Below are 23,333 nucleotides of genomic sequence, written 5' to 3' on the forward strand. Positions count from 1 at the left end.
GAGATATACCCACAGGTGTGGAGGGGCAGGCCACCCCTTCATGTGGGCCAATGCTTAGTTCCCACTTATAAGTGAGAATATTCCATATTGGGTTTGCCTTTCCTGAGTCAATTTACTTAGACTTACGGCCTCCAGCTCCATCCATCCAGGTTGATTGCAAATAGCATGATCCCATCCTTTTTTATAGCTGTGTAGTATTTCATAATGTATATGTACCATATTTTCCTTATCCAGTTCACTGTTGATGAGCACCTAGGTTGAATGTATGTCTTTGCTATTGTGAATAGTGCAGCAATGAAGATATGAATGCATGTGCCTTTTTGATAGAATGATTTTGTGTGTGTTTGTGTGTGTGTGTGTGTGTGTGTGTATGTGTACTGAGCATTGGAATTGCTGGGTCAAATGGTATTCTTTTTAAATTTTTTGAGAAATCTCCAGACTGCTTTTCATAGCTGCTGGACTAATTACATTCCCACCAACAGCGTACAAGAATTCTCTTTTCTTTGCAGCCTCATCAACATCTGCTTTTTTTTGAATTTTTAGTAATAGTCAGTGTGACTTGTACGAAATGGTATCTCATTGTGGTTTTGATTTGCATTTCTGTGGTGATTAGTGATGCTGAGTATTTTTTCATATGCTTTTTGGCCACTTGTGTGTCTTCTTCAGAGATGTATCTGTTCATGTACTTTGTGCATTTTTTAATGGGGTTGTTTTTTGCTTGTTGATTTATTTAACTTCCCTGTATATTCTGGGCTTTAGATCTTTGTCAGATGCTTAGTTTGCAAATATTATTTCCTATTCTGTAGGTTGACTGTTTCTTCTCTTGATAGTTTCTTTTGCTGCATAGAAGTTCTTTCATTTAATTAGGTCCCGCTTGCCAATTTTATTTTGTTGCTGTTAATTTTGGAGACTTGTAAGTCAGGTAGAAGAGTAAGTATTTGGGTTATATCATAGATATTGAAAGGTTTGCTCTCTGAGGCATGTCAAAAGAGAGTTTAGATATATAAAGAATGGTAAATGGATACTAGACTTTCTGCTGAACCAGTATTACCAAGCCTCTCATTTATTTATTTACATGGTCCTTGTAAAGGAGATATGGAATATGTAAGAAGTTTGTTGTATGCATGATACTTGGAGAAACAGACATGGAAGAAGAAAAAAGTAGATAGGTTTTGGTCTTGATTCCTCAATTAAACCAATAAATTCCTGTGGTGCTATTTGGACAGACGCTGAATGGGGAGAGACAGAGAGAGAGAGAGAGAGAGAGAGAGAGAGAGACCTTGTCATGAAAGAGAGACCTTGTCGTGAAAGAATTTGTGAAACCAATGGACAAGCATTGGTGCCTATAGAACCTAGTGATGGAGTGTGACTCAGAGCTGTGTACAAAGGCTGTCTCTTCATTTCGTTAATGAACACAATGTGTGGCAGGGATGCAGGAATGTCTCTTGTTCTCTTTTGCATCTTAAAGTTTCTGTATGTTTCAGTTTTTGTGGCATGGAGCCTTCCTAGTGAGAATCCCAATCATGATTAATTCCCATTTGGTCTCACAAACTGACAAAAACTGGGAATCATTATGTTACTATGACTGTAGCCTCCCAGTACCAGTCTTGGTTTCCTTTCTTTCTGTCCTTCAAATCAGACTGGCTTTCAGATACACACACACACACAAATACTACATGATCTCACTTATATATTGGGCCTAAAAGTAAGTGGAATAAGTTGCCCAGACAGTTCTCAAACACATGGGTGCAAGTCATCCCGGAACCATCCTCACAAAATGAATAAAACGACATTCTGGGTTTTTAACCAAAAGCATAAACTTTTAGTAGAAGCATACACTAAGCATGAACCAGCTTGCCGAATAGCCCACTTTCATGACTGCTTACTGCTTAAAAGTCATGCAGCCTCTGTCACAAGGTCCTCATTTCCCTTAATTCCTTCTTTAGATTTCATCTTTAATTTTAGGAAACCTCAAGTTTTCTACATAAAATGTTTTCCAGATCCTGAATTGCAGTGGGTCCACCGAACCAGGGGGTCTGCAGAGCTTGTCTGAGAAACTGACTCAGTGCAGGATGCAGCATCTTCATCTCCCTGTCTCATGACTTCACCACTCACTTCTCCACCAATCAGCAATCCCCACACTTTAGCTCATCAGGCATCTGAACTCCTTAAAAACGTCATCCACAGGTCTCTCCAGAAGGCTGATTTGAGGCTTCCTTTCTCTTCCTCCTTCAGGAATTTCTTTAAAAAACATTGAGAAAGCTTGTTCAGAAACATGACTTTGTTCATATGATGACTGTAGGACTGCTGACAGCTAACCGAGGCAGCGAGTGTTTGAAATTGAGGAGATAATAAAAAGCACTAATTGTATTTGTATTTTTAAATTTTTATTAATCACAGGGAAGAAGGGACTCTGGCAAGTGCTTAACAGAACTGTATTTCAGAAAAATAATTGAAGTGAAGTTTTAGCACTAATGACTGTACTTTCCGTTAACAAAATTCAGCTGAAATCTTGGAGTCTCTTTGGGACATAGATTGGGGCTTCTTTTTAAGTAAATATGATTATGCATTTAAAGATCTGTGTGATTTAATGAATAATTCAAATGGACTGAACACAGGCATGTAAAAATGTAAAGTAAGGTCTCTCCAGAAGGCTGGAGTTTTATTTATATTCCTTGTTCTAGTCTCTTCTTTCAGAGTAAACTAAGTTGTGGACTACTCTGTGCTTGGTTTTGTGGTTTCTACTGCAGAAGGATGAAATAGTCAATTTCTACTTCCAGAAAACTCTCAGGAGACCTGGGGTATTTCAGGAGGAAGTTGTTGACTCATATCCCTCATATTTGCATATGTGACCCTAGTGGGTAGTTTCCAGGCAAACCTAAACGTCTCTCTTTTTACAGCAATTCCCTTGAAGTCTGTCTTCCCACATCAAATATTCTTACTTCATATTTCGGCACAACTAGGTTTGTCTTTTGAAGATGTGAAAACAGTTCCCTGGTTGCATTAGACATGGCACCTACTATTATGTTAACAGCCAAGGTTTTAAACTTGAGAAAAAAAAATCCTTCAGCTTTTCAAATGTAGTAATATTGAAACATCTGTACACTTTGGCTTTCAGGAATTTGTCCTTGCCAGGACTGTGCACTAACTATGGTGACTGGATGATCATAAAACATATACATGCATGAGTACATCAGATTAGCTGGTTGGACTGTAGTGGTGTTTACAACTAATTGATCACAACCAGTTACAGGTTTATTGGTTCCTTTTCCACTCCCACTGCTTCATGTTACTAGCCTATACATATTAATATATATATGTCACAATAAATATGAGTCAAAATATATCAAAATGTGTCAAAATTATTAATTATTAATATTATTAATTTAAAAAGTGTGTGTAAAAAATACAAATAATTTTAAAACTCAGCAAAATTAAAACTGAACCAATATCATTTCCCAGGTAGATTGTACAATTAGTTCATTTAGTAGAAACTATAAGAAATTTCAGAATATTTAAAGTACTCTACTGAATAAAACTTAAATTACTAAATATTTTCTAAATGTTAATAACCAAAGAGAGTAGTAACATCATTTCATTATGTTTTAATAGGAGAAAATCACTTTATAATTTAATGAGCATTTCCAAATGTAAACAATTTGAACATGTATGATACCTAAAATATGTTAAAAGATAACTCACAGGTATGTGATATCTTAATGATTTCTACTTATGTGTTTTTACTAAATTAACCTCAATCTATTTTAGTAGTTTAAATCTTATTGCCAATGTAAATCAAACTCAGAAAGAAATGAATCTATGCATACTCATTGTTACTGTGAATGCCTGAATAACAACATTCAAACTATAGGTTTTCATAAAGTTTAGAAACACAATAACATAGACAATGTGAATAAATAAATAGATATTTCTCCACTGAGTTTACCCTTGACATGCCTTGAAACATCTAAACACATGATCAGAACTCATTTCTGAACCTTGGACTAAGGCCATCTTCTGTTATTAGTGACTCAGCCTGGAATGTCCAAAGTCTCAGTGGACAGTCCCTAGTGAATACCCGCAAAACAACTGTTAATCTCATTCTCCAGGTAAAGAAGGAGTGGAATCATGGTCGCTACTGAATCCCCATGAAGGTCTCTGAAATCTCATGTGTAAGGATGCAAAATGAATATATACATTTCTTAAAAAGTATTCTTAACACTTACTCAGAAAAATGACTTTGTTCCTATGATGACTGTAGGACTGCCGTCAGCTAAGCAAGGCAGTGAGTGTTTGGAAATGAGGAAACAATAAAGGTACTACTTATAATTGTATTTTAAAATTTGTATTGATCACAGGGAAGAAGGGACTCTGGCAAGTGCTTAAGAGAACTTTGTTTCAGACATAGAATTGAGGTGAATTGCAGCACTAGTGACTGTGCTTTCTCTAACATCATTCAGCAGAAATCTTGGAGTATGAAATGCAGACAACCAAAAGTGGTTTTGCAGCTAATTCATAAATGTGTTATCTGGATGCAAAGGGAAATGATGGTCAGTGGAAGAGATAGGGATAAATTATATTAGACTATGCTGAAATGAAAGAACCCACATTCACACAAATTATTGTAGGAGGCAGCATTTCCCTCGTTCCTACTTGGTCGGTGTTTTGTTTTAGTTTGGTTTGGTTATTTTGCCATGAGTGATGAGTGATTGTATGATGCTCATTATAATCTTACTCCTGCTTCTTACTGGCTATTTTACCTTATGTGAATCCAGTCTTTCTAATGAAATGCCTGTTTTACCATTTCCCAGCCCTACATGTAAGTAACGGAGATCAGTTTCTGGAAGTTTCAGAGGTTCAGAACTTTAGTATATTTCAGATATTGCTTCAGAAGAGAGGAAGTAATCCAGATTTCTGCAAAACCCTGTAAATAATATCTTGAGTTTTGGTGACTTTTCAAAGTTCAATCTGATTTCTTATAAAAGTTCCCGCATAGTCAATTTGTGCCCCTGCCTCCCCAGCAATTTTTTTTTTTTTTTGTAAATCCAGATTTTTTCTGCACCTATGCCAATGTTCTGACGAAGTTTAAGCAGAGCAGCCTTATGTTGTGATGAATAGTGATTTTTCTTCAAGAAGAGTTTTGATCAAAACTGAGGAAAGTGTAGGTTTAATAAATCTGTGCCTCAGTGGAAAGTGGCAGATTCTGGACTCAAGAGGACTGTCCTCCTTGGTTCCCAACTCTGTCCTAGGTCACTGCACAGCCATGAATAACTCGCTTCAAATCTCTATGATTCAATTATTCTTCCTTTTAATAATGAGACTATAGTTGAAAAATCTGTGTCTTCTGTGAATGTATGAATCACAAAATTAGGCTATTTTCATTAACTCATTTTCAACTCTAAATCGAAGGTTAGGAAAAAGAGATCTATGCAATGCAATGATGCATTTAGACTTCAAAAGATAGTAATACGTAATTCATTTGAAACTTGGGCACCATTTGGAGAATTTTAATTATTGTGTTGAATATGTACATCCCCAGTTGGATTTACACAGATTATATGGGTTTTTCTTGTAAGTGAATTCCTCTAGTAGGGAAACTTTTACATTGGAAGCAAGATAGAAAATGTCTTTCATTTAGAGTTTCTGAGAGACCATTTTTCTGTGAAGATATGTAATTGTTGCCAGGTCAAGTGAAAGTACAGTAAAACCAAGTGACACAAGGAAACAGAAGAAGATTTGTAAGGAGTAAATTTTAATCATTAAAATAATTCTATTTGTTGTTTTTAAAATTTTTATAGTTTCTCAATTATTTACCACTTATATGGAGTTTTATATTACTAAATTTAATTACTTTTTAATTTTATTTTTGTTTGGGGTGGTTAAAAAGTGAGCCACCCTTATTTCAGATTTACTGCCAAAAATTTTTGAGGGATAAACTAGACCACACAGTTTTAAAAGGTCTATATTAATGTATGTTTATTTATATATGTGTCACACATATGCATAGATATGTATGTGTGTGTCTGTGTTTGTGGGTCTACGGAAGTTTACTGAAAATCCCTGAATCTGAGTTTTGTCATCTATAAAATATCAATGGTGATACCAATCTGAAGAGTTACTTTGATTAAACCCATTAGAATCACGGAACGAATCCCGTGACGTTCCAGGTGCCAATGTTTGAAGAGTCTGTGAAAGTTCATGCCTCCCTCCTTCCTTTCACGTGAGACGTAGTTCAGGTTTAAGGTTTGCGGGTCCTACTCACTCTGAAATAATGACCGGAACTTTTTCTGCTTGTTTTTTCCTCCTGCGTGTTATGTCACTAATGCTGATGCCTGCATACAGAATTTTTAGTGAAAAAAAAAGTAAAAGCAGGTGAAGATGTTTCTTAGTAGGCTAAAATACCTTCCTTATAGCTATTTCTGTGGATAAAAAAAGAGACATAAATAATCCATTTGGATTTATTATTTATTTATTTATTTATTTTTATTTTTACCTGAGAAAAAATGTCGTGTTTATTGGAGCAGGAATATCATGGTTGATGCTGCTTTCCTATCAGGAACCAGGCTCTAATTTTATTAAATAATATGATATAATAGGATATTAGAATATTGGAACCCTGGAACATGGGCAATAAAAAAGATGCTACATTGGCAGTCATAAAACATGGTATTGAATATTAGACCTGATGTGCCATTTATTATGCTGTTCTATGTTCTTTTTTCCTCTCTTTAAAATTAGGATAGTGTTAACTATCTCCTGGAGAGTGTGTCATAGAGAGCCCTATGTGAAATACAAGTGATAGAGATGTTTGGATTGTTTGTTGTGTTAGTTATTTCAAATACTACATGTTCTATTTGCCAATAATTAAACTAGTAATATAAATTATATAATATTGGAATAGTCTTAATCTCAATCTCTTATTGATTATTAATGATATTTATGAAAATAATTTGCTCTTCTAAATTTTCTTTTAAAAGTTGCCAGAGGTCATAAAGTAACTGAAAATTAATTGCTCTGCAGAGAGCAGAAACCTGCCAGGATTTAAAAAAAAATGTATTTGGAAATTAAATTGGAATAGCTTCAGTGCATTTAAATGATTTTTATTAGGGTAAATATACATAAGAGAAACACCATTTTAACCATTTTAAGTGTAGAGCTCTGTGTCATTAAGTACATTTATATTGTTGTGCAGTCATCCCTATCATGCATATTCAAAACAGTTTCATTGTCTCAACTAACACTTTGTTCTTGTTAAACAATTACTCTCCTTCTCTCCTTTCCCCGATTCCCTGGGGTCCACCATTCCAGTTCCTCTCTCTATGAATTTCACTACTCTGGGTACTTTGTACGTGAATTCATACAATATTTGTCTTTTTGTGACGGACTTATTTCACTTAGCATAATATATTCGAGGTTCATCCATGTTGTAGCATATGTCAAAATGTCTTCTATTTTTAAAACTATATATTTTTATTGATTCCTCTGTAGATGAACACTTTCTTTCTTTTTGCCTTTGGGCTATTGTGAATAATGTTGCTATAAACATTGACATAGAAATATTTGTTTGATGCAAAAACAGAATAACAAATGCTACATGTTCTCAGGTGTAAGTGGGAGCTAACCATTGGGTACACATAGACATAAAGATGGGAATAGTAGACACTGGGAACTCCAAAAGAGGGGAGTGAGGGAGGAGGCAAGGGTTGAAAAGCTACTTATTTGTACTATGTTCATTATTTCGGTGAAGGGTTCAACAGAAGCCCAAACCTTAGCATCACACAATATAACCATGTAACAAACCATAAATGTACTCCCTGAATAAAAAAAAATCCAAAAATATCTCTTCAGGTGTCTGCTTTTATTTATTGGGTATACATTCAGAACTGAAATCATTGGATTGTATACTAACTCTATGTTCAAATTTTGGGGAATTCCTACACATACGGTTCCAGATTTACAATAATTTGATGTTTTTTGACTTTATGATGAATTTATAGAAACATAACCCCAGTGTAATTTGAGGAGCACCTGGACATATGATGGTTTGACTTGCAACTTTTGATGTTATGATGAGTTTATAAGGATATTAACTTTTTACTTACAGTATTTTCAACTTGTGATGGGTTTATCAGGGTGAAGCTCCACTGTAAGTTGAGAAGCATCTGTGTCATTTTCCACAGTGCCTTTATTATTTGACATTTCCCCCCAGCTATTCTTTCATAATTTTATCTCTTTCATTTAGATTTTTTGATTCATTTTGGCTTAATTTTTCTATATATTATAAAGTAAACAACCAACTTCAGTATCTTGAATGTAGATATCCACTTTTCCAAACACCGTTTATTGAAAAGACTGTCCCTTCATCACTGAGTGGACTTAGTTCCCTTTTTGAAAAAAGGTTGCCATGTATATGAGAGTCTATTTCTTGACTCTGTTTTCCTCTGTTGGGCTATATGTCTGGCTTTGTGCCAGTGCCACATTGTTTTGATGACTATAGCTTTGAGTAAGTTTTAAAATCAGAAAGTATGAGTCTTTAAATTTTGTTCTTTTTCAAAAAGAGTCAAAATTTTTTGACTGTTGAGCATCCTTTAAGATTCATATAAATTTCAGGATGGGCTTTCTGTTTGTGAGAAAAAATATTTATTTGAATTTTGATGGAGACTCCATTGAATCATTTTTTTGTGTGTTGTACACTTTATTATTATTTTAACAATTTTTTTTTTTAAATTTATTTATTATTATTATACTGTAAGTTGTAGGGTACATGTGCATAACGTGCAGGTTTGTTACATATGTATACTTGTGCCTTGTTGGTGTGCTGCACCCATCAACTCGTCATTTACATCAGGTATAACTCCCAATGCAATCCCTCCCCCCGCCCCCCTTTATTGTTTATTTTTAAGTTTCAGGGTACATGTGCAGAATGTGCAGTTTTGTTACATAGGTAACCGTGTGGCATGGTGGTTTGCTGCACTTATTAATTCCTCACCTATTTATTAGGCCCAGCATGTATTAGCTAATGCTCTCCCCCAAACTGTCCTCCCCCGACAGGCCCCAGTAAGTGTGGTTCTCCTCCCTATGTCAATGTCTTCTCATTGTTCAGCACCCACTTACAAGTGAGAACATGCAGTGTTTGGTTTTCTGTTCTTGCATTAGTTTGCTGAGGATAATGGCTTCCAGCTTCATCCATGTCCCTGCAAAGGACGTGATCTTGTTCCTTTGTATGGCTGCACAGTATTCCATGGTGTATATGTACCACAATGTCTTTACCCAGTCTATCGTTAATGGGCATTTGTGTTGATTCCACATCTTTGCTATTGAGCATAGTGCTGCAATGAAGATACACGTGCATGTACCTTTATAATAGAATAATTAATATTAGTGTTCTCTGATGATTTTATTTCTGTGGGATCAACAGTGATATTTCCCTTATGGTTTCTGATTGTGTTTATTTGAATATTATCTATTTTCTTCTGTATTTGTCTTGCTAATGGTCTATTGATTTTATTGATTTTTTTTTTCAAAAACCAGCTCCTGGATTCATTAAGTTTTTGAAGGGTTTTTTTGTGTCTCCATCTCCTGATCTTGGTTATTTCTTGTCTTTTTTTTTTAATTTCCTTTTTTTTTTCTTTTTCTTTTTATTATTATACTTTAAGTTCTAGGGTACATGTGCATAACGTGCAGGTTTGTTACATATGTATACCTGTACCATGTTGGCGTGCTGCACCCATCAACTCGTCAGTACCTATCAACTCGTCATTTACATCAGGTATAACTCCCAATGCAATCCCTCCCCCCTCCCCCCTCCCCGTGATAGGCCCCGGTATATGATGTTCCCCTATTTCTTGTCTTTTGCTAGCTCTGGGGTTTGTTTGCTCTTGGTTCTCCAGTTCTTTTAGTTGTGATGTTAGGGTGTCGATTTGAGATCTTTTTAGCTTTTTGCTGTGGGCATTTAGTGCTATAAATTTCCCTTTAACACTGATTTAGCTGCATCCCAGAGATTCTGATAAGTTGTCTCTTTGTTTTCATTGGTTTCAAAGAACTTCTTGATTTCGCTTTAATTTTATTATTTACCCAGGAGTCATTCAGGGGCAGGTTGTTCAATTTCCATGTAGTTGTGTGGTTTTGGGGAAGATTTTAATCTTGAGTTCTAATTTGATTGGGCTGTGGTCTGAGAGACTATTTGTTATGGTTTCATTTATTTTGTATTTGCTGAGGAGTTTCCAATTATGTGATCAGTTTTGGAATAAGTGCCTTATGGTGGTGAAAAAATGTATATTGTTTTTGGATGAAGAGTTCTGTAGATATCTATCAGGTCCACTTTGTCTAGAGCTGAGTTCAAGCTGAACTAGAGCTGAATATCTTTGTTAATTCTCTCTCTCAAGATCTAATAGTGACAGTGAGGTATTAAAGTCTCCCACTATTATTGTGTGGGAGTCTAAGTCTCTTTATATGTCTCTAGGAACTTGTTTTATGAATGCGGGTGCTCCTGGATTGGGTGCATATACATTTAAAATGGTTAGTTCTTCTTGTTGAATTGAATTCTTTAACATTACCTAATGCCCTTCTTTGTCTTTTTTGATCTTTGTTGGTTTGGAGTCTATTTTGTCAGAAACTAGGATTGCTACCCCTGCTTTTTCTTTCTTTCCATTTTCTTGGTAAATTTTCCTCTATCCCTTTACTTTGAGTCTATGTGCATTTTTGCACATGAGATGTGTCTCTTGAATACAGCACACCAATGGGTGACTTTGGGTATTGTTGACATCTTAACAGTATTAGCCTTCTAATAAATAAATATGTAGGATGCATTTCCATTTATTTGTGTCTTTAATCACTCTAATCAGCATTTTGCCATTTTCAATGTGTAAAGTTTTCACCTCCTTGATTTGGTTTATTCTAAATGTTTCATTTGTTTTTGATACTATTGTTAATAAAATCAGAGTGCAATTTTCAGATTGTCTATTGTTAGTATATAGAAGTACAACAGGTTTTGGCTGTTGTTGATGTTGCATCCCATAATTTTCCTGATTTTGTTTATTACTTATCCTAAGTTTTCTACATATATAATTATGTCATATGCAAACAGAAATAATTTTACTTTTCTTTTGAATTAAGATATTTTTATTTCTTTTCTTATCTAATTGTGTTGACTGAACTTCCAGTAATTTGTTGAGTAGATGCAGTGAAGGTGAACTTTAGTGTCTTGTTCCAAATCTCAGAGTAAAAGCTACCAGTCTTTCATTATTATGATGAAGCTGCAGGTTAAATTCTCAATTGTGACATAAATTTTGCATCACTTTAATATTTTATTCAAGTAATCCGTAGACATGGTCTCAGCAGGGTAAAATGTTAGAAACATAACAAACTCTTGCTGACCCCAAAGTCAAGGATTTCAATGTATCTTTCCAGTTTTTCTCCGTATTTGCCCATGTATTTGTAGACAACACATTCATCTGCTAATGCCTGATTTCTGTATCCTAAATACCATTCCTTGACCCATGATATAGGCTAACATGGATAGTGACCTGCTCCCTCCTCCATAATCACCTCCAGGTTCTTTACTCTTCTCCCATTGTCGCAGCAGAATTACATTCCACTTTATGTCTGCAATGAGGAGTTGACAACATCATTTCATCTCATAGAATTTATTGCTGCGATACAAAAAAAAAAAAAACTATTGCATTTGAACATGATAGTTAATATATCTCAGTTGAGAGAAATTTTTTAAAGAATATTAACTTCACTATTATTTTGCTATATCCCTTTCTAGGAATGTCCTAAAGCACATATTGGCCGTCCTGTATGAATTCCCTAATTTTTCTACCTTTCCTAAATAGCAATCTTTTCATGTTGTTGTTGCTTTTGTTTACCTTCAAATAGAGTTTTCTTACTTTGTCTTTTGAAACTTCCGCTACATAGTTTTATCAATTACTATAATTTTAGTTTTCAAAAGTCCTTTAATGTTACCTTTCACATCCTTTCATATAGGAAATGATATTTATTTTATGGATTTCATACTTATCATACATCTCTGAAGATACGAATTTTGATCACAAAAAATTATTGTTTCTGCATATTTTGATCATTTTAAAGTCAGTGTATTTATGCATATGACTATGTGTGATTGTGCATATTTGTGTGTGTTTGCACACTGGGAATCTTCCTCGTGCATGTTATACTTGCTCCAGATTCTGGTGATCTTTGGCTCTAGACTAATATTTAAGCCTAAAAACTCTGGTTCTTTTAGGCATACTGTGCCAAGCTGTTTACTGATGTCTTACATCTGGAGTGGTATTTTTAACACACCTCTACTTAGAAGTCTGTCAGGATTTTAGCTTCTTTTTTTTATTTAGGGAATTGAACATTCCTCCAAGTGCATTCTTTTGAAGGATTCATAGAGCAACATATAATGTTATCTAAGCACTAGAGAGGCAAAAGACAAAATCTGTAACCTATTTGGTAAGGGGTCCGCCTTAAATAGAGTATTCTGAAATTAGGCAAGGAGACAAAAGAGAATGGATGATGATGAATATTGAAAATCAAGAGTGTGAATTAATACGACATTCCATAAAAGGGACATAGCAATAATTATTTATTCTAGGTTTCTAAATAGGAGGACCAAATTATGATAACTGACAAAAGAAGTTTGACTTGGCATTATTGCACAAAGATCATTCAAGTTTCTCAAAATGAGAGACAAGCTGCTGCAGTTTTAGAAGTAAATCTGACAGAATAAACATGGGTTGGGTGGGGAGCTCATGCCTGCAATCGCAGCACTTTGCAAGGCCGAGACAGGGGGATTACTGATGCCAAGAGTTCAAAACCAACCTGAGCAACACAGTGACACTTCATGTCTACAAAAATATAAATTTAACTAGGCATGGTGGCACGTGACTGTTTTCTCAGCTACTCAGGAGGCTGAGGCAGAAGGATCACTTGAGCCCAGAAGTTCAAGGCTGCAGTAAGCTATGATCTTGCCACTGCACTCCAGCCTGGGTAACAGAGAGAGACCCTGTCACTTAAAAAAAAAAGAAAAAGAATACATGTGGAAATATAACAAATCATTCTATAAAGACTAATTTATTCAAATGTAAATCTGTAATGTGTGCATTTATATTGACTTTCTATGCATAGGCATTCGACATGACATCTGACTTTGATTATATCTGAGTTTGTGTCAGGCAGTAAAACATTCATATTCTATTGAAGTTGTAATAGAGATATCTTTCTTATAAATTTGCATATTTCTCAGAAAAAAATCTGGTAACAAATGTTGATCTCATCAAATGTGAAACTCTGGGTAAGAAAATAAGATTTCTTTTCCAAAATAGGTAAAAATCAGAACAAAGAAGTCTGAGCACAGTACAATAAAAGATTTTGAGAAAGATAGAGATCACATTCACATATTTGTATTATAGTATACTGTATAATTGTTTTATTTGATTATCAGTTACTCTTGTTAATCTCTTACTTGCCTAAAAACTTTATCAGAAGTTTGTATAGACACAAAATAATAGTGTATTTAGGGTTCAGTATCAACCGCAGTTTCAAACATCCACTGGGTGGCTTGGAATGCATCCCCTGCAGATAAGAGCAAATTTCTGTACTTCACTTACCCTTCTGTCTCCCTTCAGGATGGATTGTAGGAAAGCCCCATGGAAAATTACAATCAAACATCAACTGATTTCATCTTATTGGGGCTGTTCCCACCATCAAGAATTGGCCTTTTCCTCTTCATTCTCATTGTTTTCATTTTCCTGATGGCTCTAATTGGAAACCTATCCATGATTCTTCTCATCTTCTTGGACACCCACCTCCACACACCCATGTATTTCCTACTTAGTCAGCTCTCCCTCATTGACCTAAATTACATCTCCACCATTGTTCCTAAGATGGCTTCTGATTTTCTGCATGGAAACAAGTCTATCTCCTTCACTGGGTGTGGGATTCAGAGTTTCTTCTTCTTGGCATTAGGAGGTGCAGAAGCACTACTTTTGGCATCTATGGCCTATGATCGTTACATTGCTGTTTGCTTTCCTCTCCACTATCTCATCTGCATGAGCAAAAGAGTGTGTGTGCTGATGATAATAGGATCTTGGATCATAGGCTCTATCAATGCTTGTGCTCACACTGTATATATTCTCCATATTCCTTATTGCCGATCCAGGGCCATCAATCATTTCTTCTGTGATGTCCCAGCCATGGTGACTCTGGCCTGCACGGACAGCTGGGTCTATGAGGGCACAGTGTTTTTGAGCACCACCATCTTTCTGGTGTTTCCCTTCATTGGTATTTCATGTTCCTATGGCCGGGTTCTCCTTGCTGTCTACCGCATGAAATCTGCAGAAGGGAGGAAGAAGGCCTACCTGACCTGCAGCACCCACCTCACTGTAGTGACTTTCTACTATGCACCTTTTCTCTACACTAATCTACATCCAAGATCCCTGCGATCGCCAATAGAAGACAAGGTTCTGGCTGTCTTCTACACCATCCTCACCCCAATGCTCAACCCCATCATCTACAGCCTGAGAAACAAGGAGGTGATGGGGGCCCTGACACGAGTGAGTCAGAGAATCTGCTCTGTGAAAATGTAGACACACTTTCTGCCTAAGGTTTCAGGAATCAGATACACATCCATTCAGCAGCGTATAGTAATTAAAATATTATTTCATTCCTAGAGTGCAGGAGTAAAAGTAACCAAGGGAAGAAGAAAATCACTGATATCTGGACAAAATTGTTTTACACACACACACATATATATGTATAAAATATATATATTTTTACAAATATATATTTTACAAATACATATATTATATATATATAATTCTAAACAACCTTTTTTCTTCATGACATTTTTCCATAAATTTTGAATGTACATATTTTTGCTAATATGTTGTCAAGTAGAGTTTTTTTTTGTTCATGCAGAAATGAAAATGAAAATGGCATAACTGAAGGTGGCACTCAGCATAACAATTTTATTATTGTCAATTTATTTTCCAGTAATTGTTTTTGGTTATGTCTAAAACAAAAGCAAAAATCTCTTGACTTGGTGGGTCTAATTCTGTAAAATGTTTTCTGTTTCTTATCTTAGACACTTAACGTACCAGTTACTCTTTCTTTCAATTTAGGGGGACTTATTATTACTGAGATTTAGCAGAGGGCTTATCAGTGGTTCTTAAGTCCTGATATCACTCTGGTTGACCTATGACAAGTTTATGCTTTTTGTACTGAAATGAAACCCAGGGAAATGATTTAACATCAGGTAAATTTTAGATCAATAACAAAGACTGGAAGGTGCCATCAGTGATCAAGAATGATTACACTTAGGTCTTTAACCCATTTTATGTTGATTTTGGTATAGTGTAAGAATTGGGAATTTAGTTTCATTTTTCTGCATATAGGTATCCAGTTTTACAGGCACCTTGATTGAAGAGACTGTCAGTTTCCCAATAAATGCTCTTGGCACTGTTGTCAAATATTGGTTAACAATGTCAGGCACAGAAAAACAGATTTTGCATGTTCTCACTCCTACCTAGGAGCTAAAGTTTTTAAAAATTGAACTAATAGAAATAGATAATAGACTGATGGTCACCAGAGGGTCAGAAGGGTATAGGGGAGGGGGGATAAAGTGGAGATGGTTAATGGTTGCAAAAATATAGGTAGAATGAATAAAAGCCAGTATTTGGTAGCACAATAGAGTGACTGTAGTAAACAATAATTCATTGTAGAATATATTGTATATATTAAAAAATAACTGAAAGTTTGGAATTGGAATGCTCCCAACAGAAAGAAATGATACATATTTGGGGTGCTGGTCTTTATCAAAACATCACGTACACTCTATCATTATATATTACTATTATGTATCCATAGTGATGAAAAATAAAAAAATTAAATCAGTTAGCTATGGATATGTGGATTTATTTCTGGATTCTCTGTTCTGTGTCATTGTTCTATGTGTCTGTTTTTATGCTAGTACTATTCTGTTTTGATTACTACATCTTTGTAGTATAGTTTGAAATTTGCTACTGTTATGCCTCCAGCTTTGCTCTTTTTTTCAGGAATGATCTGGCTATTTGGGGTCTTTCATAGTTCCATACAAATCATAGAATTGTTTTAACTATTTATGTGCAGAATGCCATTGGTATTTTGACAGACATTGCATTGAATCTGAGGTTTGGTCATTTAAATAATATTAATTCTTCCAATCCACAAGCATTGGATGTCTTTCCATTTGTTTGTATTCTTCTTTATTTCCTTTCATCAGTATTTTGTACAAATAAATTCAATTGTTCTCTTCCATGACTAAAGTTAACAGTAAAGTATTACACAGTTAAAATTCTTGAAATGCTCTTTAATATCATTTCTATTTTGAAGCCTGTGAATATTTGTTTTGCCATGTTGTTGCAGTTAAAACATACATTTTGAACTTGTTTTATGAATCAGAGTAAGTCCTTTTTGTGCTTTGTTGCAATGAGCAGTGTATATTTTTATTTTGTAATAATTTGCTAACAATGTTTATTGCCTAATCTTCCTGGCTTTTCCTTTTCTGATATTCAATGAACACAACAGGCATGGGCTCTGGGACAGAGGGAAAATATGCATCCCATCAGCAGTCACTTGCTGCTGCCAGGGCAAGCACCTCCTCTCTTCCAAGCTAGGGACACTCATACCCTACTGCCACCTGCGCTGCTGCTTCTGTCATCACCACCAACATGAGCCCAGTCATACCCCAGACACTGCTTGGGTCCTGTGGTGCTGTGAAGTATTACAAGGTGTGTGTGTGTGTGTGTGTGTGTGTGTGTGTGTGCGCATGAGAAGACCAGGCCAGTTGCCCCACGTGGTTCTTGCCTGAGCCCACTTGTGTAGTCACTACCAGTAGACCGAAACTGTGTGCACATGCTGCCAGTCTGTCTAGCTCCTCTATCACATTCATACTCAGAGATGAAATTATAAAATATTTCAATGACAACAGCAGAGCATGAAACCACGCATGGAGCCCTTCGAGTGTGGAACCCTGTGAATATGCCCACGAGGCCCGTCCTGAGAAGGATGGGAAGAGTGGACAGGAAGTGAATAACATCATGCAGTCTGGGCTAGTGGTGGGAATGTGCGATAGTCTGAGTGTTTGTATCCTCCCCAAATCTACATGTTTAAATCTAAACCCCTAAAATGACAGTATTAGGAGTAGGGGCCTTTTGGGAAATGATTAGGTCCTGAGGGTAGCACCCTCTTGAATAAGATGAATGCCTTTCTAAAGGAGACTCAAGATAACTTGTTTGTCCCTTCTACCATGTGGGGTCACAGCAGATGGTGCCATCTATGGTGTCATAGAAGCCACCGTCTGTGAACCAGAAAGCAACGTTTCTCCAGGCACTGAATCTTCAGGCACCTTGTCTTGTACTTCCCAGCTTCCACAGCTCTGAAAAATACATTTGTCTTGTTTATAGTTCATCCAGTTTAAGATATTTTTTCATAGAAGCTTGAATACACTAAGATGGAATGTCTGCTGTTTTTGTTAGTTGTTATTACTGGAAAGAGCCTGAGGGAGGACTGAATTAAGCAGTGGTGCCCAGTTCAGTCTCTTTACCCATTCCAGGTAGTGGATTCATGGAGGGAATCAGGAGACCTAGCTTTATGATTTTCTGTGACATACCATGTCTTGGGGAAATCATTCCATCTCTGTGAAGTTAGTTTACTGAAAAACAATATGGATGGCTTGTACCTTTTCAGTAAATGGCATCATTGAAGTCCCTCCTACTGACATTCCTGTAGAGGCAAGGTGAATCCTTGCCAATGACCCTGGGATTTTTTCATGTCAATGACCCTGGGATTGGAGATAAAGAGGTCACCCCTCTGACATGCTGTCTGCACTTAAAGGCCACTCCTTTCCCCTTAAGGTCATTAAGAAGAACAACATAAAAAGTCCAATTATTCAAATCTACTGTCAATTGCTGCATTGTTTATGAGAATGTACTACAGATAATTTTGAAAGTTGGATAATAATTCCTCTTGGTGGGGAAATTAACGAATTCATTACCTCACAGAATCCTTGGCTCACTGTTCATTGTGCCTGGTTTCAGCCATTTTTCTTTCCCTCCAAATGTTATGCTGTAGTTATTATTTTGCACTTCACAGTCATTCTTTGTTTCATGTCCTTAGATTAGGAGATGCAAATTTTATATCACATGCTATCTATGTGGATTTCATAACATAGATTGTGTGCATTTAGAGATTTCTTGTGTGTTACATTAGCAAAATTTGATTTATGGAAAAGGACGTGAGTATTCTTTCTATTTTAAAGGACGAGTATCTTTCTTATCACAAGAAGTTGTGCTTCAACAGTGAAATAGAGTAAATTGAAGGAGTGAATGATATGCCATCGACAAATATGCTGAGTTGGCATATTTATTAGTTTGAACTGAAAACATCGAAGACATTTTGTTGACAGTAGAGGAAAAGGTTATCTGACCTGTCTTTTTCAGCATGCAGCAAGCTCTAAAGATTCCTTCAGGAATCTTTGGTACATTCGGATACTCTTCCGGTACCCTCCCTGTAATGGAATAGAAAATAGCCCTTATCACTAGGGCCTGGGAATTGGGGGAATGCAGTGGACCTGAATAAATAAACTACCAGAATTAACTCTTGTTTTTCACTGTCTTTACACCCCCATATACCTCCTAGGGACTCCCCTGGAATTTATGGCTTCGAGCCAGTTTCTCTTTTTTTTTTGTAATTTTTTCTGCAATTTATCATTCTTTTTCTAAAAGTATAAAAACATCTTGCTTTGACAATTTATTTAGATTTCACACTCTTGTGAGGATTCCCATGAACATGTGAAATGCATAAAACTTATATGCTTTTCCCTTATTAATCCATCTTGTATCAATTTGTTTCCTAGACCTGGGCAAAAACCTCACATAAGAGATAAAGTGGGTGAGGTGGAGGTGATCCCTCATGTTTCCACAGAATAAGTACCTTCTTTTTGTAAGATTTATGTCAATCACCAGTACTAATTTTTTTACTTGCCTTTAAAATCTGGAAAAAAAATAGACAATGACTTTAAAGGCTAAATATCTTTTTAATCACCGAATAATTATTCAGTAATTATAGCATGGTAAGAAAATGCAAAGATATATACATGGATTCCACAAACTGGATGGAGGTCAATTTGACATTTGGGACTTAATCTCTGCCATTTTGTCTCATTACCACAAATTCAACATAAGATCTTTTTAATTTTGTCTGCTAAATATTTTTAAATACATTTATATTCCTAAATCCCTGTGATCACTGCCCTTACTTTTCATAGAATTTTCTAGTTAAATTTAAACTGACATTAAAAATCTGATTGTATCAATTGAAGTCCTTAATGGACAGTGAAATATAAAAATTATTTTCATTGAGACATAAACATATTTTAAAAAATCTGTTGGCCCATAAATCTTCAGACACACAGAAGAATCAGGCTTGGTATACACACATTATACACAATGCCCAATATGAGCCTGGAATAAATTCCAGACATCACCAGATCACAGAGTAGATACACGGGCATAATTTCCAGCCTAGAACTGTCAGATCAAGTAACCTCAAGGAAGATCACATTGCATAGGTTTGAGGAATTATTTGGAAGAAAATATTATTGAGAATTGGGTCTAGGAAGGAACGGGACATGTGGTCTATGGCTCATGAAATTGACTTGAGGCAGATAGATGAGAAAGGATGGGAATATAATAAGTAATCTACAAGCCTGTTTGTAAGGCTTGTGATGGTAAGGTAAGGTGCCCTCTGGGAAGCAGGCTAATTGAACTGCCCAGATTCAAGGAAGGCAAAGACTCCAATGTCCGGTTCAGATGGACCATTGATGGTAATATACAAGGACAAATCTCCTAGTAGATTCAGGGATCATGGACAATATTGGGCCAGAAATTTGTCCCAAGATCAGGATCCACAGCCTGAGAAAGAAGCCATGTCTGGACCCGAAGGGGAGGACTGCCTGTGTTTTTGTTGGGAGACAATGACTGGGTAGAACTTTGGGGTGTCTTTCTGGACAGTGTTTAAATACGTTCATGGATAAAATGCAGTTTACATATTTAGATATTTGGTAGCTAGCAGAGCTCAGTATTACACACTTTGGCAAAGGCCATATTGACTCATCAAAAATTCAGAAAGAACGGGTATTGGAAGGGGGCCGATTGGTCAGGGAGAACCTGTTTTCGTCCCTGCTTCCAGTGTGTTGGTATGAACCCTCCCCTCCTCCATCTCAGATTTCAGGATTTTCAGAATGGAATCCAATTTTTTTGCTTTGGCCCACAGGAGAAAGTCTAAGAAATATATAAATATACTCAGGAAACTTAAAAATTTCTTAGAGGTTTTGCCTTTACCAGAAGTAATGGGTTATTTACCTTCAGTATCCTCTATGCATTCTATAATTGTAAGCTTTCTGGTGAAATTAGAAGTGCCAATTAGCTAGTTGCAAAGATATTTCCCTGGTGCTAAAACGTAATTAGTGGAGATAGCTAACAGGGATCAGATGCTAACTACTGATTCAATAGACTTTATCGAAAGTAAATGAATACAAGTATCTACCATTCACAGAAGAAAGCATTAACTCCAGGAGAAGGAGAAGGGCTTAATGTCAGGAAGCAGACACTGGCTGTGTGACACTGATTTAAAATGCAAGAAGAAATTCATTAGGGCTACTAATTTTATCACAAGTTAGAGTTAATGACCTGATTATCTCATAAGTATTGAATGGTTTATCCCTATTTGCCCTACAAATTTTACCTTTTCAATGTGCAGTTTTACCAGCATAAAGTTTTTTTGAAAATCTAAGTATCATATTATAGCAGAAATGTCTACTTTTACTATTATCAACTAACACGTCTTTTTGGCCTCCTAATAAACTTTTGTTAGAAATATTGTTGCATTGTATCTTCCCAGGTAGTTTTAACTGACTTTCTATGAATCGCCAAATTTAATTGTTCCTAGATAGTTGCATGTTTTAAAGAAATCCAGAAAAATACTCCTAAATACGATAAAAACATTTGGTGCAATTCCTTGCTCATATTATTATTCTTGTAAATTATTTTTCTTTAATTTCTAAATAATACATGTATTTTCTTTTTTTTTTTTTAAGAATAAGACCCAAAGTTCAATATACAACAAATTGAAGAAATAGATAATTTTGGACTTGCAGATGTTCTAGTCAGATTATCACAGGGCAAACCGCAAAATTGGGGCTCAGCCCGGGATGCCACGTGGGTTCTTGCCTCATGCAGGAAGGAATTCAAGAGCAAGCCAACAGAGTAAAGTGAAAGCAAATCTATTGAAAAGTCAAGGAATAAAAAGGTGCCTCCCCCATAGACAGAATAGCAGCAGGAGCTTACCACATACTTGGGGTTGTTATTTCTTGATTATATGCTCAACAAGGAGTGAATTATTCATGAGTTTTCTGGGAAAGGTGACGGGAGTTCCAGGAACTGAGGGGTCTTCACCTTTTCAGACCATATAGGGTAACTTCTGGACCTTGCCATGGCATTTGTAAACTGTCATGGTGCTGTTGGGAGTTTCCTTTGGTATGCTAATGTATTCTAATTATAACGAGCAGTGAGGACCACCGGAGGTGGGTTTCATTGCCATGATGGTTTTGGTAGGTTTTGGTCAGCTTATTTACCACATCCTGTTTTATCAGTGGAGTCTTTGTTACTTGTATCTTGTGAAACAAGTCCAGCTGAATTCCTGTCTCCAGAATATTCAAGGGAAAACACACATGCTTGGGTTGAAGCTCCAGATTTTAGATTTTTAGTATAATTGAGATATGCCTTTTTCTTATGTCTATGTTTTAGTTAATTTTATCATAGGTATAAGTAATGTATGACAATAACTTAAGCATAAACTTAGGAAAACATTTAGAATTTGGCTGATTTTCTTTACAGTCCCCATTCCTCATATACATTCTCTGTCTTCTCTCTAGTATAAAAAGGGTTTCCAGTTCGTTGTGTATCATTCCACAGGTAGATACATATATGACCATATATTATTTTTATTAATTACTATTCTATTCTGCATCTTACTTATAAAAATGTTGTTATGGTAAAATTTAAAACACATACACACACAGCCATAGGCAAGATAACCACAAGGAAACAAGATATCATAAATTGAACACCTGTGCGACCACTTGCCAGTTCAGGATACAGACCAATGTCAGCACTCTCAGAAGCCCTTTGCATTTCCATTTCCAAACAAAAAGTCCTCCTTCCACCTGAATGTAATTACTATCTTCTCTTGTAGTAATACAGTTCATACTTTCATTTATTTGTAAGTTCTAAAGAAATCTGTAAACAGCATACATTAATTTTAAACCACTTATTCTACTGAGTTTGGCCTCCAGTGAGTTTTATGTTTGCAGGACACATTCCTGTCTCTCATTTTTTATTGACATATAGTATTTCATTATATCATCTTATTGCAATGTATTTAGCCATTTCAGGGTTGATGGGCACCTATTTGGATTCTATCACATCTGATGCTGTAATGGAGATTGCTATAGAAATCTACTGGTCTTTCTGTGCAAGGGCTCTAACTGATTATAACTACATAACTGAATATAAATATATATCACTATAACCCAGGAATTGCTGGGTTGTAGCACAAGTAAATTTCCAAATTTGCTAGAAAATACCACACTACTTCCAAAGAGTATGAAATTTGCACTCTATAGGAAGACTTTGGAGGTCATAATGATCAAATTTATCATCCACACAATTTTTCTGTGCATTTCTTTTATTATTTTTAAAGTTTCACAATTCTGATACATGTAGTAATGTCGCATGGTGGTATTACTTTACATTTCTCTGGTTTTTAGTGTAATATTTAATACTCTATATTAACATAGCATACTTCATTAATCCATTCTACTTTGGGACATTTTCAGTTTCTGAGTATTTTGAGTAATGCTGGTATGAATTTTCTTCTACACATCGATGATACATGTGCTTAAACTTTTATCTTTTTTATAGGTTTGTATGTATATATGTATATATGTGTATATGTGTATATGTATTGCTGTACACTTACACAAGCATACATGTTATATATCAACATATATGTAATATATAATATATAGAAGTATATATAGAAATTACATATATTTTATATAATATTCATAAATAAATACACATAATTAATATGTTTATAGATAAGTGCATATAAAATATATGTGTATTTAAGATATGTAACTATGAGTGGATATCATTCACATATACTTAAATAAGTGTATGTAAATATCTATTTACATATATTTGTATTACTATATGTAAGTATAT

The 23,333-nt window shown here is 35.5% G+C and overlaps 1 protein-coding gene across 1 annotated transcript; it reads left to right on the forward strand.

Moving 5' to 3' along the window:
- The first annotated feature begins 13,580 nt into the window (after positions 1-13,580).
- On the forward strand, positions 13,581-14,639 carry LOC112608144 (olfactory receptor 2L8). Its single transcript, XM_025359835.1, has one exon. It carries the CDS (start codon positions 13,656-13,658, stop codon positions 14,592-14,594), a length of 939 nt encoding a protein of 312 aa, XP_025215620.1. The 5' UTR covers positions 13,581-13,655; the 3' UTR covers positions 14,595-14,639.
- Positions 14,640-23,333: the final 8,694 nt, after the last annotated feature.

This window comes from Theropithecus gelada, chromosome 1 (assembly GCF_003255815.1).
Source record: "Theropithecus gelada isolate Dixy chromosome 1, Tgel_1.0, whole genome shotgun sequence".
Taxonomy (NCBI): domain Eukaryota; kingdom Metazoa; phylum Chordata; class Mammalia; order Primates; family Cercopithecidae; genus Theropithecus; species Theropithecus gelada.

What these genes read in the sequence shown, in the direction of transcription:
- LOC112608144 (XM_025359835.1), top strand. Translation starts at nt 13,656, where the DNA reads ATGGAAAATTACAATCAAACATCAACTGATTTCATCTTATTGGGGCTG.